Source organism: Haplochromis burtoni, unplaced genomic scaffold (assembly GCF_018398535.1).
Source record: "Haplochromis burtoni strain Fernald_Lab_line unplaced genomic scaffold, NCSU_Asbu1 Contig_74, whole genome shotgun sequence".
NCBI lineage: Eukaryota > Metazoa > Chordata > Actinopteri > Cichliformes > Cichlidae > Haplochromis > Haplochromis burtoni.
The window spans coordinates 806,981-823,843 of record NW_024582435.1 but is presented as its reverse complement, the minus strand read 5'-3'; the positions used below and the strand labels follow the sequence as shown (position 1 = coordinate 823,843).

The 16,863-nt window shown below is 43.5% G+C and overlaps 1 protein-coding gene across 5 annotated transcripts in view; it reads left to right on the top strand.

Moving 5' to 3' along the window:
• Positions 1-16,863, top strand: part of LOC102310750 (neuropilin-2) — a 94,648-nt gene that overhangs the window by 23,415 nt on the left and 54,370 nt on the right. For all 5 annotated transcript variants that reach the window (XM_005925934.3, XM_005925935.3, XM_005925932.3 and 2 more), the window contains exons 3-7: positions 1,760-1,941; positions 8,738-8,965; positions 10,975-11,130; positions 11,221-11,390; positions 14,781-14,936. In XM_005925934.3, coding sequence (XP_005925996.1) covers positions 1,760-1,941; positions 8,738-8,965; positions 10,975-11,130; positions 11,221-11,390; positions 14,781-14,936 — 892 coding nt within the window. The remainder of the gene's footprint in view (positions 1-1,759; positions 1,942-8,737; positions 8,966-10,974; positions 11,131-11,220; positions 11,391-14,780; positions 14,937-16,863) is intronic.

The following is a 16,863-nucleotide window of genomic DNA, read 5'->3' as shown; positions in this document are numbered from 1 at the left end:
GTAACAACATGAGTGTAACTTTAATGCACATTACTAATGCATGCTGACAAATACTGAAAAGACCAACTGGCCTTATATATGTTTTTAACTTTAATATGTCTGTACTGCATGTTTAATATGCAGTGGTACATGATCCATTAATCCACTGGCTCACTGGGAGGTTTTCTGTTTCCACTGTAAAGTATTTTTGAAATGTATAAACCTTTTAAACTCCAGGGTAAATGGAAGCGTGTCCATTTGATTACTTTAGAAAAATGTTGAAAGCTCAGTGTTGAAGCAATTCATGTGAGTCATGTGGTCAGAAGTAGGCGATGTGATGGACAAACATCTACAGCGGGAGGTCAGCCAGAGTTTTGTTTTGCTGTAAGAAAATTAGCTGCTGGAGGAAATTCTATTGAGGAAGCTATTTTAGAGGCAGGCAGGTGTGTCTCTGGTATTCAGACACAGAGGCAACGCTCCTGCTGCCGCTCCGGAGATGGGCCGTAACATTTGTGCTCAGAAAACATGAAAGAAAGAAGAATAAAAATAGATGTGCAGTCAGTACTAGCGTTTTACAGAGGAAAAAACCATTTGCTCGCACCCGTCTGCTGATCTGTAGCAAATAAATGTGTAATATTGAAAATAGCCGTGAAATTCGGAGACACCGCTATTAAAAAGTACCAGATATGAAAAAACAAGGAAACTTTCATTTAGTTGTTGATCATCTTGATTATTTGTAGTTAATTGTGTATCGCAGTGCTTCCTGTCTTATTTAAACATAAGGATTTAACACAGCCGGAGGGAACAGCACAGACATGACCTAAATCCTGTTGAAAATGTGGATTTGTCTTTGAAAACAAGCCGAGCAACAAACACGATCCACTCACATTTCTGCGAGACGTAAACCAGAGTCATTCGGTCCACATTAGTCAATTTGTACCATCAAAGGGCCTCGTGTCCGTCCGCGGTTCAAACAGTTTGGCTTTTGTGTACGTTTGTGACTTTGACCCTTTAACCAGAAATCTTGTGATTTATGGGAAACAGATCGATCGCTGTTTAAGTGCTGCGTTGTTTCGTGCTTTGAAAGCCATCAAACTTGTAAATATATTGTGTGAAAGTGGGAATCTGTTTGTGGGGATTTCTAAACTGCATTGTGTGTGACATCATGCAGAATAAAAGAGTGCTCGCCATATTACTCACACGTTCCTTTTGTTTGTACTTATATTCTGCAAACCACGAAGCTCAGCTGTTGGAGTCTGATCAGTCGGTTACAGCATCTTAAAAAGGTTCCTTTTTCTATTTTGCTTCACGCAGGTGGTGCTTTTCATCTCGCACCATATGTGAACTGCCAGCTTCTTCTGCTGTATTTATTTGAATCGCGATGACACCCATGCCGCCGCTGATAGTAACTGTGCTTTCAGAAGTCCCTCTAGCCCCTTATAGATGCAAACAATCTGCTCTTTGCTTCCTTTTTACAGTCAAATCCAATGTGATGCCTGCCAAATAAAAAAGAAAGGAGAAGAAACTAATAAGATCAGAGTAAAAGCAGCTTGTGGGGAATTTAACAGTTTTCTCTTCCTGTAATTGAACCATCATTTCCTTTCCTCCTCTAAACACCTCATCAGTCTACTAATGTAATGCTTTCAGATGTTCTCGAATATACTCGTGTATTTTAGGCTGAACGTGATTGGTGAATGTGTGTTTCTGCCTGCGACCGAGCTCTGAATCGCCACTGGAAATTCTGTCCAGGTGTTTAGTGAGGTGTGTTTGTGTGTCGCAGGTATGACTATGTAGAGATCCATGACGGGAACTCAGAGTCAGCTGACCTACTGGGGAAGCACTGCAGCAACATCGCCCCCCCGCCGATCATATCCTCAGGGCCTGCGCTCCACATCAAGTTTGTGTCGGACTACGCCCACCAGGGGGCGGGGTTCTCGCTCCGCTATGAAATCTTCAAAACTGGTAAGTTTTCACTTACGCTGATCTTTTTTTTAATATATATATATATAAAGAATAAAGATCCTTTGATACTGAACAGTTTGTATTCAGTGGTTGATTCATGGGCGGATGTGGTTAGCACATTTGGGCTTCTGTGTGGAGTTTGCATGCTCTACCTAAGCCAGGCTGCTCCAGTTTCATCCAACAGTCCAAAGACATGATGACATGGACTGGTACTGATGGAGTCCCTGCAAGTACACCCCATCCCACAATGCATTGGGGCATCGTGGGGTTCAGTATTTTAACCAGCAGAGTGGAGGAGACAGGGGGCCACTGACTTTCTGATTGGTGGATGACCCGCTCTATCGCCTGAGCCACAGTCACTCAACATACTTTTTTCTGACTTGTGTGGATGCCTGCCTTTGTCATCTCCCCCTGTGTTGGCTGCGATAGGCTCCAGCCCAGGTGACACGGATTGCAGACTCAAGCTTAATAACCTGTAATGACATTTATTAAATTAGAATTTAAACTGCCAGGACAACCCCAGTACGACACTGTTGTACAGCTGACAAAGCCCTCTTCATCGGCACCCATAAAGTCTATCCAGCACTCCCAAAAAGGACATTATCACTGTAAATGACCCGCACACGCGGGCAGCCTTAACAATGAGTGAACAGGATTTTATAAGAACTGCACCCATGAATAGGCTATTAGTAACTGTATTACAAGCTAGCAGAGGATTGAACATGCTTCATTAGGCGACCAAGACTCGTTTATCTCCCTGGTGTCAATGGAGACAGAGCGAAAACCACAAGAGACGCAGCCGAGGACCCTCGAGAGCTCTTTAGTCTGTCCAGGCAAGACATCTCTTCCCTTCATGGCACTTTGTGTGTGTGTAGAAGTGTGTGTATCCGACACGGCTCCCCTTCACGCTGCTACGGGTCAGCCAAAGCGAGACCAATTGAGATCAAGGGCATGCGAGACAGAGAGGCGCGTAGCGTCGGCCCCATGGCCATCTTGTCCCGTTCCCCCTGAAAGCATTCCACACATGCCTGCTTAATTGAGTCCTGAGCCCTGCTCCCCTGAGACACACAAACACACACATGCACACACACAGAGGGCTGAGGTTACTAACACAACACGTGTGCTCGTTGGTGTTTCTCACTTGCTGGCACCAGCGTTTTGGGATTTCTTGTCTTTCCCTGTGTGTGTGTGTGTGTGTGTGTGTGTGTGTGTGTGTGTGTGTGTGTGTGTGTGTGTGTGTGTGTGACTGTTACACATGACAGAGTCCACCTGATGAACATGAGTGTCAGCGTTCACACTCAAGCACCCGAGGGAGAAATAGAGAGCGACAAAAAAAAAAGAGAGAAAGGCAGATTTGTGAATCAGTTACTTTGTTTTGAATTTATCATCAAGTCATTTCTCTTTTTCTTTGCGTGTAAACACTCGTTTGTGTCTCTTTTTAATCTTAACTCCATAATTCCAACACATTACTGTAGTTTATTCAGTAAAATGTATGTAACGTGCAGCTTAATGAGCAAGAAGAGCATTCTTTGTTCATCGCATTTCTGAGTTTCTGCCATTTGTGGTTTGGAAATGCTGATGATGTGTGCAGTTAGACTGACATTAAAACATTACAAATACCTTGTTTGGGTATTTTGCCATAACTACAATCACACATTTATTGTGTTTAAATGGTCAAACGTTTTATTTGAGATATGAGAAATACTTTTAACTCATTCTACTTATCAAATTTTAATATGTAACCACTTAAATCCAACTCCTATGAATCCTCTGCAGGACTTTTCTTAGTTTGTGTGTGTGTGTGTGTGTGTGTGTGTGTGTGTGTGTGTGTGTCCAGCCTTTTCTGGCAGTAATGATGGAGCCATTTGGAAAATTCAAGCTGTTGTCATACGGCTAACAAGATCTTGTTATCCTGGAAGGTGCAACTGAGCGTCTGGTTGTGTGGATGACTCGATTTTGTGTGTGAGTGTATGCTAGACAATCTGTATACCCTCACGGAGAACCATCTAAATTTATATCTGTTTTTGGCACCTGCACATTCAGTTCTGTTCAATGAAAAAGAAAGATGAAAAAGCTTCTCTTCTCCTCTTTTCCTGCATTTTCACGGCCTCCACTTACGGGTAAATATAGTCTCACTGCTTGGCACAAAAATATGTGGAACAAAACAAGACAGAAACTTCTTGAGAAGAGCTTTAAGTTTATGCATTGTCCTCTTTTTTAAAAAAAACATTCACCACAGCTCTTCTTCTTTTAAATTGTTCCAAAATTTGAATTTATGACTATTTTTTGCTTTGATGTAATTCATCCATTCATTTCGTTGACCTTTCTCTCATTTTATTTGATTTCTTCTGTCCTCTTTTGCCTCCAGTAGCAGTAAACATCGTTGCACCGGGACACTGTTTACTGGGGTGAGAGCCTTGCAGTTTCTTGGAAGAGGAAGGCTTGATTTCTCAGGAGCATAAAGTTTAAAATTAAATTAATCTGAATCTTTCCAATTCAAAAAAAATTCTTTGTGAATCTGAAGCTCACACTGAAGTCTTTGTTATAAGAAAGTTCAGTGATTCGCTCAGTTTCAGTGCCCTGTGTTGTTGGATTGTTAGCATTTCAAAGCTTTAACTCGCTTGGCTGAACATTTAGAGGACGCCTTAGCTGCAAACCCTTCCTGTTACTGGGGTGTGTTATGGAGTGAGGAGTAGGTTTGCATGGAGAACACAGGCACATGTAATGCATTCACACATACATGTGCACGAACATGGAAGGCTCACGCGTGCACGCCAGTAGCCGCCATTAAAGTCGAAGCACATAAACAGACATAAAATATAAACAACGGAAATGTCAAAACAAAACGACGTGCTACTGTTGTTATTGTTTACAGCCCTGTTGCTATGGAGATTGTAGTAAAATTCCAGCCAATGGAAACACAGCCGACCAATCAAATTTCACTGTCTAGGCAGTGTGCCCCCAGCTGTTATTGTGACCCAGAACTCACCACACACACACGAATTCAGTGATGCAGGCTGAAGGGTTACTCACAAATGCAGGGCAGCTTGCGTGTCTGCATGGAGATGTTAATACACACACACACACAGACACACACACACACACACACACGACACACACACACTCACACCACACACACACACACACACAAACACACACACACACACACACACACACACACACACACACACACACTGCTTATCTTTGCATTAGTGGACATTTCACTAATTAATAGTGTAGACGCACCCTGGCCTGAACTTCAGCCGAGCCTAACCTTAAACCTTTAACACTAACCCAAAACCGAACGCTCACACTGAGTTAAAAACGCGACCTCGTGGGCAACAGTTTCTGACCTAAATGTGAAGTGATTGAAACTGAGCAAAACAATTTCTGTGAGTAATACAAGCACACCCACGCACACCTTCCCACACATGCGCACACTCAGCCACCTCTCTCTATACATGCACTAGGCGGGTAATGTGGAAGCTGTCGTGACGATCCTTCCGATTACCGCTGTTGTTTCCTTTCTGCCTAATGGCTTCAGGCACTTCCTCTCTGCCTCTGTCCGGCTACCCATCGAGTCAGTTCATTAGACTGTTAAACCAATCACCTCGCTCCCTCCTGCCGTCGCTGAATTTTATTGAAGAAAGTGGATCCAGATCTGACCTAGCAACAAGCAAAAGGTGCCCCGAGCTTAAAGGAGTGCAACAAAGAGCAGAATTTTCTTTAAAATATTCAATAAATTTACAGTTAATTAGGAATCTTTCACTTATCTGCAGAGTTTCAGCTCCAAAACAGATGCAAATATCAAATTTCCAATGTAAACTGGAGTGGGAGGACTACAGGGATGGCAGTTAGTTTTCATGTCAGAGTGAGTTTATAAAGAGAAATCCTCAGTGATGCAGTGACAGAGGCTCAAATGTAATGTCAGAGTTTCAGCGCCACGAGCCTCCAACTTAAACAACGCTGCAGTGGAATCCAAACACATATGGAAAGCAAGGCTGCGGTTGCTGGAGCTGTTAAACTGTGTGTGGTCGCCTTTCAGTGTGTGTATGTTACAGTAAATCTGCTCTACATGTGGACGTGTGTGTGTTTGTTAGAGATTGATGAAAGGAGAGCCCGAGAGCCTGGTGAAGGCTTGGAAAGGAGCTTGAATAAAAGTAGAGCTTCACATAAACAAACGTGCAGATTTTTATGGGAATTATATTTTATGTTCACATTTTAGATAAAAGTGTTTACATGCACTCACAAGCTTATAATTTTAAAACACATGCTGAGAAAGTTGGTCCTATCTCTCAGTGCCTTGCGAGCCTTAAGCCCCATCACCAAATCTACCCAGCAACACACACACACACCCTCATGCAGACACACACACGGCACGCTAACCGCAGTTCCCCAACCCTTACAAGTTAAACACGTGTTTCTTTCACACCTACCCGCTTCAAACAGATGGGAAGGAAGGTGAACACAAAAGGAAATCGGAGAAGGTGGAGGTAGAGAGCGAGACGGGACAGACTGGAGGAAGATGGGAGAAAGGAGGGCACAAGTGTTTTTGCAGAGTCCACTAACGTGAAGTAATGAAAGGGGAAAAAATCACTGCGGGCAGAAAACTGGTCAGGCGTTTACTCTACACACGCGCGGGCACTCGCACTAATAGTCACACGGGCTCACGCTATTCAGTGATGGACTCTGCAGGGGGGCCAGACGCAACGAGCGACAGTGTTTGTCTCTGGGTGAGCGTGTGTTTGCTCGCATCTGAGGTCACCGCACGAGGGAAAAGGTCACAATAACAAGAAAAATAGACCAGGGAGGAAGAGGAAAAACCGGGATATATGCATGCAGGCCATCTTTATCAAACTAAAGATAGATGACGTTGTGGAAAATTAATGATGCCAGAAATAAAGGAGACATTCGGTAAACAAAGCAGAATGTGAGAAAAGTCCACAGACGATGCTTTGGTTTATCGGAGCTGGCATAAATCAGTCACATGTCCCGGCAGATTTATGCATTTGCTGAGTGAAATTCCACAGACTGAAAAAAAGCAGGGAGGAGACAGAGACATGTGTTGTATTTTGTTCATTCGCAAATATAGAAAGCTACGATGAGCGATCGTTGTGGCCATGTGGACGATGCTGTAAGAACAACTAAGCATCTGTGGTGTCTGAAGTGTTCGTGTGCGTGTCATCAGGGCCGAGTGTCGACTATGAGCAGCAGAAACATTTGGTTAAAATGTCTACTCGTCTTTAGTCATTCAAATTTCCTTTACACGCTGACTTACGCTCACTATTAGCTGCAGTGATCCATTACAGCGGGTCTGTTTATCCACAGTACTTTGATACATTTAGAAACATTTTTGCAGCTTCCATGTAATTTTGTAACACAAGTACAAAGTAAAATGTCACCTTTAATGTCATTTGATCAGATAAAATATACATTCAGTTTATACCAAACACATTTTCCTTAAAGATTAAGCATTTAATCACATAAACCTTTGGTTTTATATATTTATATATTTTGGATTTTACTCAAAAATGTTGCTTCATGTTTATTTAGGGTGAATTTTTTTTGAGTGTACGCCATCTGTTTAGTTATGCATGTAAGTCAGAATGAAACAGACTTAAAGCTCCAAAAACCCGTTGGGTTGCTGTGAAAAGCATAAAACACAAGCTGTTAGCACTAAAGAATTCAGCTGAAACGTGTCTATTGTACAGGTTGTTGCAAACACGTAGTTTAGGTTCATTTTTACAATGCCACAGAGCTCACAGTGTTTTAGTGTCTGCTAACTTCTCTTCATTAACTCATGAGAGACATGGGTTACCCTAAGAGGCTTAGACAGTGTTTGGTCTTATGGCTGGGTGGCCTGGAATAATGGTCCAGTTGGTGCAAGCACACTGTGTGCGTGCATTAATAGAGAGGGTAACACCGCCCTGTCACAGCATGTTTATGTGTGCGTGACTGTGCGCATGTATTATGATGTCTAAAGCTCCTCTTAACTGCTGGACCACCCATCCATGACACCGTCAGCAGACCGTCTGTCTCTCTCACTCCTCTTATTCTGTTTGTCTCGTACCATCTCCAGTGTTGCTAATTTTTCTTAAAGATTGCAGCGGGTTTGAAACTCTCTGTGCTTTTTCCCAGGAATTGTCAGCAATAGAAAGTCTGGCTTAAGTGCACTTAAAACGTGGGCCGATCCTTTTCTTTCTGCATACTGAAACTTGGCATTCGGTGCAGAATATTAGTGCTTTTTTGTGGTCTTGCACAACGTGGAAAAGTTGGGGATTTACCACCTTAGAAAGGCAATATTTAATATGAGTTGACTTTTTGTGTTTGTTTTTTTGAGCTGGAAAAACAAACAAAGAAATTAGCCGTCTGTTATCTTACAGCTTTGTCCTCTGTGAAACCCTCAGCCTGTGTCTGTCCATGAGATCGGCCTTTATGTGAACTCGAGCTACTTAAGCACACTCATTGACACTCTGTAGCCCCAATCATAGACATATATTATGTGAAGTGGATGTTTTAGTATCTAAATAAAACTGAGATAGCAGAGCTGGGAGTTATGAAACAGAGAAACATGCACTGAGTTGAGTTTAAAGTGCTCGCCTCTAAAAACAGCACCTCTGGGTGTCTGCCCGGAGTAATGTCATTAGTTTGAAGTGTAATGAGCGTCGACATTCTTCTCTAAACAAATCTTGTTCCAAGATTTTTCCAGTTAATGATTTAAATCAACGTTTAACTGCTATTAACATGAAGTTTTGATTAATGTACACAACGTTTTGTTTCTCTGTCTTCATCCCAGGTTCAGACTGTTCCCGTAACTTTACCAGTCCCTCGGGCCTCGTCGAGTCCCCGGGATTTCCCGACAAATACCCCCACAACCTCGAGTGCGCCTTCATCATCATTGTCCCGCCCAGAATGGATGTCACCCTCACCTTCCTCACCTTTGACCTGGAGAACGATCCCCTGCCAGGTGGAGATGGAGACTGCAAGTACGACTGGCTGGAAGTTTGGGACGGGCTCCCGGGAGGTACGACATTTATGCTTCGGATCTGTCGGATCGTGTGATCACTGCGTTATTGTCACGGCTGCTGCGATGATGCTGATGGAGATGTCAAACTATTTCTCAGCCTTGTCATGAGTCAGTGCAGAGAGCAAAGTGAGTAATATATGTGCTCTGCCCTGCCTACATCATTATTGACCGAGGTGGAGTAGCAGCTATTTTAGAAGCTATGCGTTGGTAGATGAAAGCTAAGCTTACAGGCAGGATGCTGGCACCCACTGTGGAGAAACAATGCAACTTTTCAAGGGAAAAAAATAGCAACTGTTGAGCAAAGGGAGAAAAGAAAGGGAGTGAGAGGAGGAACAGTGGAGGGTGGGATATTTCTGGTCTAACTGCTACAAGAACTGGAAGTTTAGAAGGACTCCAACTCTGAGGCGCACAACCCTTGGACTGAGTTTCAAGCAATGGAAGAGGTAGAAAGAAACAGAAGGAGAAAGAGAAGTCATCGACTGCTGGCAACGCTGGAGCAAAGGAATGACCTCTGGTCTACCTTCGACAGGAGGAGTGGGAGAACAAAGCTGGGCTGGAAAGACGTCCAGAAAGAAGCATTTAAATATTTGGAAAACTTTGCCAATTTTATTTTAACTTTTAAAACTTTGCTTTAAAAACTGTCAGAGTATAGACACAGAGGATATTAAACAAGTATTATAAAACCATTAAAAACATCAAGCAAAGACTGACTGGAATAACACAGTGCTTTCCTTTCTGTAAACATGAATTTCGCCTTAGGCACAATGGAAAAACAGAGACACGATGCACATTACGGAGGAAGCAGCTTGAAGGGATACTAAAAAAATCCCTTTCTTCAGGGGTCAGAGAGAAGAGAAGACTTCTGCTTTGAGTGATGGAGGGAGGCAACGGGAAATACAGCGAGATGAAGAGGGAGAGGGTTGGAAAGGGAAGGAAATTTACTGGGTGAGAGTCAGAGGTGAAGGACTTTTAGTTTCAGGAATAAAAAAATCCTCGACAGGAAGAGTGAAAAGGCAAGCGGAAAGAGTCTGTTTTTTTTAACAGCAAAAGGTGAAAGGAGTGGGAGGAGGGAGGAGACGCTGCGAGACAGCCAGCTGACCTAAAAATCGATTTATTCAAAATGTAAAGGGAACGAGAGCCTGATAATAAAACAGCGCTCACTCGATTAGCGGCAGAGACACCAAACGGTTGTTTTCAGGTTTTCCTCTGTGCACACATATGCACGAGTCATTTCTGTTGAGTTCGTTTTCATCTCCTAAAATCTAAACCCATCCATCCGAAATGGGAAGCCAAAAATATATAATCTTTAAAAATATTCACGTGTTTGCCTCCTCTCGTCTTCTCGTCTTCTTTTCCTGCTTTCCTTTTCTCTCACCACAATCAAGAAAAGACTTATTACCATTATTTGCTCAAGAGCCCTATTTCAAATATCCACCCATTCCAAAAGGGAAGGGGAGAAAATCAATAGCACTGATCGATCGCCGGCTATTTTCTCTCCTCCTCCACAAACCTTCTCATGTGTATATGTGTGTGTGTAAAAGAAGGAGTAGCAGGATGAGTCAACTATTTGTGTAACACTCACACACACACACAGACCCTTGGGCTTTAAATCACACTCATCTGTTTGTGTTGACATATACAAGTTGTGGTATTAGAGAAGAAGACAGTAGAGGAATCACTTAGATCTGTGCACACACACAGACACACACACACACACACACACACACACACACACACACACAGATGTACAGTATGTGTGTATTTGTATATATTAGTGCACTTTCTCAAACCGTGTCCAGATGGATGAAAGGAGGGAGGTGAGGACATGAGGGGGTGGAGTGATGAGCAGATGCAGGAAAATCAGTGCAAGTCATGAAGGATACAAATAAACAAGCGTGAGGTTAAAAGATGAAAAACATAAGATTATAATCTCGACCGCTGGACGAGTGCGAGGTTCAGTAACACACAAACAAATAAATGATGACTAACTGCCGTTTGATTGACAGTGGGCCCTCTGATCGGTCGATACTGTGGGACCAGGGTGCCTCCCGAGATCCAGTCATCCACTGGGATCCTCTCTCTGTCCTTCCACACGGACATGGCCGTGGCTAAAGATGGCTTCTCGGCTCGCTATAACATGACGCACAAGGAAGTCAGCGAGAGTAAGCCGGAGTTTGTAGCGTGTTTTCTCTCAAAATAACGCAAACGAAACACGGATATTTGTCAAGATCTGCTCCCCCCTCCTCTTACAGCCTTCCACTGCAGTAACGCGTTCGGCATGGAGTCAGGAAAGATCACCGACGACCAGATCGCGGCGTCGTCGACCTTCGCCGACGAACGCTGGCTGCCGCGACAGGCCCGACTCAATTACAACGATAACGCGTGGACGCCCTCGGACGACAGCAACAAGGAGTACATACAGGTATGAGTGTGTCCATCCAGAAACCTCACACGGTTCAAAAAGCCGCTCCTCGAACACCTCGAGCTCTGGAAAGATTATTTCACGGACGTTTCACTGTTTTATTTCCAGACCCTAATCCTTAAATGCAGAAGTTTACTCTGCCTAAACTAAAAACAGACTGCGCTCCCATCTTAACACCATATTTTTCCTCGTGTTGACATATCACACATAATAACTCTACCGCAGATATATTTGTCAGCGTATGTGGGAGAGCAAGTGAGAGAGACAGAGCGAGTGGGAGGTGTGGCGCTATCAAGGTTTAGCAGCTCGATGCCCGGGTAAGGCATTGTTTCCTGTGTTCCAGCTCTGTGCCAACTTTGCGCCATCCCTGAGCTTGAGTTATGAGGCTGTCTGGGTGAGATGGGAAGGGAAGGCGAGGCCGACTCACCCCCTGAGACGGGGAAGACTCAGGCGGGTCAGAGGGCTGCTTTTCAGCCAGACACCTTTTGTAAACAACAGATTACCTTTTTGGTTGTCACGTAGGGGTAGCCTCACAAAGCCAGCACGCAGCTTTAGCGTTGTGCTTTGCAAAGGGACAAATACCTTTAGGGGGGACTGGTTTTGCTACAGGTGTGTTTTGTAGAAGAGGCTTTAACCTTTAATGTAACTAAGTAGTAAACATGGGATCTTTACTGGGGTTTCTTCCAGTTCTTTAAAAGGAGAAAGCATTTATAACTCACCAGTATGTTTAAAACGACTGTTTTTAAAGCCATTTACACATGTTTGCACATATATATTCATATTCATGCACACATGTTTGAAGGGGGGGATAAGGAAGCTTTCAGGACTTCTATCGATCAAAGAGCAGGCCGAACAGTGAGCCTCGACCCTGATATGGCTGTTTCAGCAGACGAGTGACTTTCGAGATTGATTATCACTTAAACCTGTTTGACCTACGACCCCTAAAGCATTGCCTATTGAACGTTCTTTACAGGTTGCATTTGTTAACTAGTTAGGATCAGCTCAAGCATGGATTGACTAACCGCTGCATACCTTCTGTGTTAATTTTAGTCCTTTAAGTGATACAACTTCCTGTTTCAGACGTATGACATTTACACTTTCCTTATTTATTTTATCTTTATCTTGGAACCTTTTTTTGCAAGATGCTGCACGCCAGATTGCAAACTGCTGACCTTAACTTCTCCTACAGTTTTCTGACTTGCCTGGCTGCCAGCTGCAAGGCTGAGTTTATTCCCAGGTTTCCTAAATTTACTACACAGTCAGAGTGCAATACGAGCGTGGCTTGCTATGAGAGCCTAGCATCCATTTGTTTGTTAGCAGTGTCAGTAACTCAGATATTTATGCATTAAATGTTTTTAGAGGAAAAAATGTACGTATCTTTAGTGGCGGGCTGCAGAGATTAAACATTATTAAGCACTTATTGTCTATGACAGACAAACGTCTCCTTTATGTTAGCTGGACCAGTGTCACAAACACAGTAGTCACAGACGTGGATTAGAAGCAGCACTTCAGACCTCATAAAAACACAGGAAGAGATTGTGGCCAAGAGGAAGTGCACAACGCCTCTCACAGCTGAAACCTCACACCCTCAGGGCCACTCTCAGAAGTAGCTGACAGAAAACAATTTGTATAAAACACATTATTTCATTTCCATGTTTTTCCTGTTTTTCCTCGGACGCTCAGACAGACGATGTGATCTCACAGGGAGAAACTCCCGGTTTGCGTTGGGTTTGTGTCTCTCTGGTCGGCGGTGCTGTGGTCGGGGCATCGTGTTCCACAGAGGCTCTCAGCTGTTCCTCTGCATTAACACCTAGCACAGAGCAATGCCTCTGCATGCATGCATGCATGCATGTGTGTGTGTGTCCGCCTTGATGAGCAGCTGTCATAAATGCCAACGTGCCTCTCCTTCTTGTATCTTGCACCCTGTGGAGTCTTACAGCTTAGTGCTTGTGAGTGCAGAGCTGAGTTTTCAGATCAGGCGTGCTTTAATAAATTTAGGATAGCTCCTCTATTCTATTCTATTCTATTCTATTCTATTCTATTCTATTCTATTCTATTCTATTCTATTCTGGCCTGGCTCACTGAGGTGTGGTGCAGATTGATGATGCGAGTGCTGGTGGCTCTGTTATTCTAACAGCTCTGTGATTGATGAGGGACCTTCCTTCCTTCTTTGGGAAGTCTCACTTAGCCCTCAACCCCCCCTGGATTTCATTCTCTTTTCTCCCTCTTCCTCCCATACTCACCCCGCCTTCTCCTCTCATCTGTTCCTCTCCTCGGTTTCGTGTTATCGATTAGTTGTCTTGGTGGATCTCTGTCTGGCCCTGCCGGTGCACGCCTGTGTGTGTGTTTGGTGGAAGTAATCTGGAACACCTGTCTCTCTGACAGATAACAAACGCAGCATTTTACCTCCCCTGGTGTTTTGTACGATACCTCAGTGGGACATACAGCACACACTCGCACAGCAAACACACACAACAAGTTCTGATTAATCTGCAGGTTTCTGCAGCTCCAGTCGAGGAGAGCAAATGTTGTAATCTACACTCGAACTTTTCTCATCTGCTCCTCTGTGTGTGTGTCTTTAAAAATGTGAAATACTTGGGTTAAAGAATCACAGGTGTGCTCTGATCCTGGCAGGTAACTCCACTAAAGCTTCAGTGATTTATATTAATACATTTTACTTCAGGTATTTTCAGACCAGCAGTGTTTGTTATAAATATGCAGCCGTTCATTAGCAGTGTTCAGTGTCTTCCCAAACACCATCACTTATTGTTTCGTTTGACTCCTTCCATATTGAGAGAATTTATAACAACGTCTTGTTATTTTCCGTTGTTATTTAAATACCTTCATCGCTCTGCTGTGTTTACTCGTTTTGGGCACTATGGAGCAAATAAATTCGAGTCTACTTCAGGGACCTTGAAATCCCGGAGTTTGAAGCTTCGCATCCTACACAGTGCTCCCCATGTATAATGCAACGCAGCGAGCAGCATGCCAGCCACGTAGCGTAGCATCCACAATCAGGACGGGGAGGTGATTATAGCTATTGTATGGGAGGAAATTAAAATGAGCCCCGGGTCATTACTATCGATCTGCCAGGAGAGAGCCGCAGAGTGGAAAGAAACTGAGAGGAGTAGATGAGGAGGGGAGGAGAGAGTGCCGAACGGGGGAGATGGATGCAGATAACTCCAGGTGTATATTTGTGTAATTATTTTTGTGTGTCTTCAACTGCTGTTGCACTTAAAAGGTCTTCAGACATTTCTTTGATCAACGATAGCTTTAGAATGAAATCTTACATCTTCAGTACATTTGAGTCTGAGGAGTTCTGTGTTTTCTTTTACTTTGTCATCATTTTCTTATTAAGTAAAAGTTCAAAACCTTTCTCTCCCCAAACAGGTGGACCTCCATACTCTGAAGGTGCTTACCGGCATTGCCACACAGGGCGCCATTTCAAAGGAAACGCAGAAGAATTACTTTGTTACCTCCTTCAAGCTAGAGGTCAGCACGAACGGAGAAGACTGGATGATCTACAGACACGGCAAAAACCACAAGGTAGGTTCAAACGCATGAGGCGGGAGCTGCTAACCGGCGTCGGGCTCCGCTGGCATCTTGATGGGAGAGGTGGACGGAAATATGAGATGGATTATATGCAGCAAGAGTTGACCTCAAGCCCAAAATTTAACTGGTGTCTGCAATTACAGCCTTTCCACTGCCATTCAGTTGGCCTCATTTAAGGCTTTATGACTGAGCCAGAACCAGCACGAGTCTCCAGGCTCTCGGTGATATCTGACATCATTGTATGCAACTGCATTTACACTGCACATTCTGCTTTCCCATCCCATCTGGTTTCTTTTAGTTTCTGGTCTGAGCTCTGCCTAACGTTGACCTGATTGGGGCCGAGTTCCAAGCTGTTTTTCTCTGAGGTGTTAAGGCATGATGTGTCATCAGTGTGCACGCTGCAGTCTGGCCAGCCAGGTAGAAATAAAGCAGACGGCATTATGAGTCTTAATGGTTAAGACTGCAATTAAAGTAAAAGAACATTCCAGTGGTTTTGGCTGGTTTTTCCATCAGAGGCGTTCTCCCCCTGCCCGTGGTCACACATGTTTGTCCTGCGGTCTAACGCCACGTCTGACTTTGTGCTGTAAACCTTTATTTCTTCATGAACGCTAATGCATGCACGCAGTCACATATGCATGCGCTTTGCTATGAGAGGGAAACAGGAGCTCCAGTCTAACCATGTGGAATTCCTTAGTGGAGATCCCACAAGACTTACAGCAAATGTTAACTCCCACAGAAGTGATGGTGGGATAAAACACCACAGAAAATAAAAGATGGGGATGATGGATGATTGAGGAAATGAGGGAGTTTCTTCAGTTATATTTACAACATATTAAGCTTAGTTAACTTTTATTTTTAAGGAAAAAAGCTAATATCTTTGGTCATTTGTGTTATGTGGTAATAAACGGCATCTGTTTTACAGTAAATGGAAGGAATAATCTTTTACATTTCCTGTGGAAATTTGGACTACAATAATAGGAGCTCAAACATGATGTCAAAGTCGATGGTCTCATTAACTGTCCACAAAAATCTAGGCAAAAATAAAAGTTTATAGCTTTTAGAAAACTTCTTTATTTATATATTTTATATTTCCCAGGCATGTGTAAGTGTAACCGATCATATTTTAGATTAATATCTCCATCATAAGTTACAGGCACTGGCCTAAATGCTCACAGCACACAGCAGTTTATCTACAGTAAGGAACTTGGATAAATCTCCAGGTTCTAGAGATGACAGGTTTGTGATATTCCTGGGAAGGGTGAGGCTGAAGCTGTGGGAGCGAGAGGGTTAATCGTGTTTTGCAATCGTTGGTGAACATATGCATGGGTTTTTTGCGGACCTGCACCACAGCTTACCAAAAATGCAGTTCACTCTTTCTCCTACCAAAGCTGGAAAATAGTGTCATTTTCAGCAGTGAATGTCTCCCTGGGACTGCAGAAGCAAGCATGCTAGTGCAAAGAGCTGGGAGACACAGGGACGCCGCACAACTGTGCACTTTTTAGCTATTCTAATTTTTAATATAATGCTTCATTATTTCAAGTTTGGATTGGAGCGCATTTCTAATGCTTTTGCATGTTTTATGCATGCATCATTCTCAACTACAAAGGTATAACTCAACTGCAGATCTTCATTTTTAGTGGCGCTAAAGTAAATCCACCGAATAATGAGCCATGATACTGTCCATGCAGACACGCAGCAGCTACAGCCCAGTTTCACAGTGACATCGGGCAACGAGACAATAAAAACATCCAATATGCAAAACAGATTAATGTGTCGAGGCTAGTTGCTGGTGTCACCGCGCATAATCCTGCTTGTTTCAGCCACAACCCTGGAAAGCTGTTTGGGGCTGAATACCAAGGGAGACATTGAGTTGCACGTGTGTGTGTGTGTGTGTGTGTGTGTGTGTGTGTGTGTGTGTGTG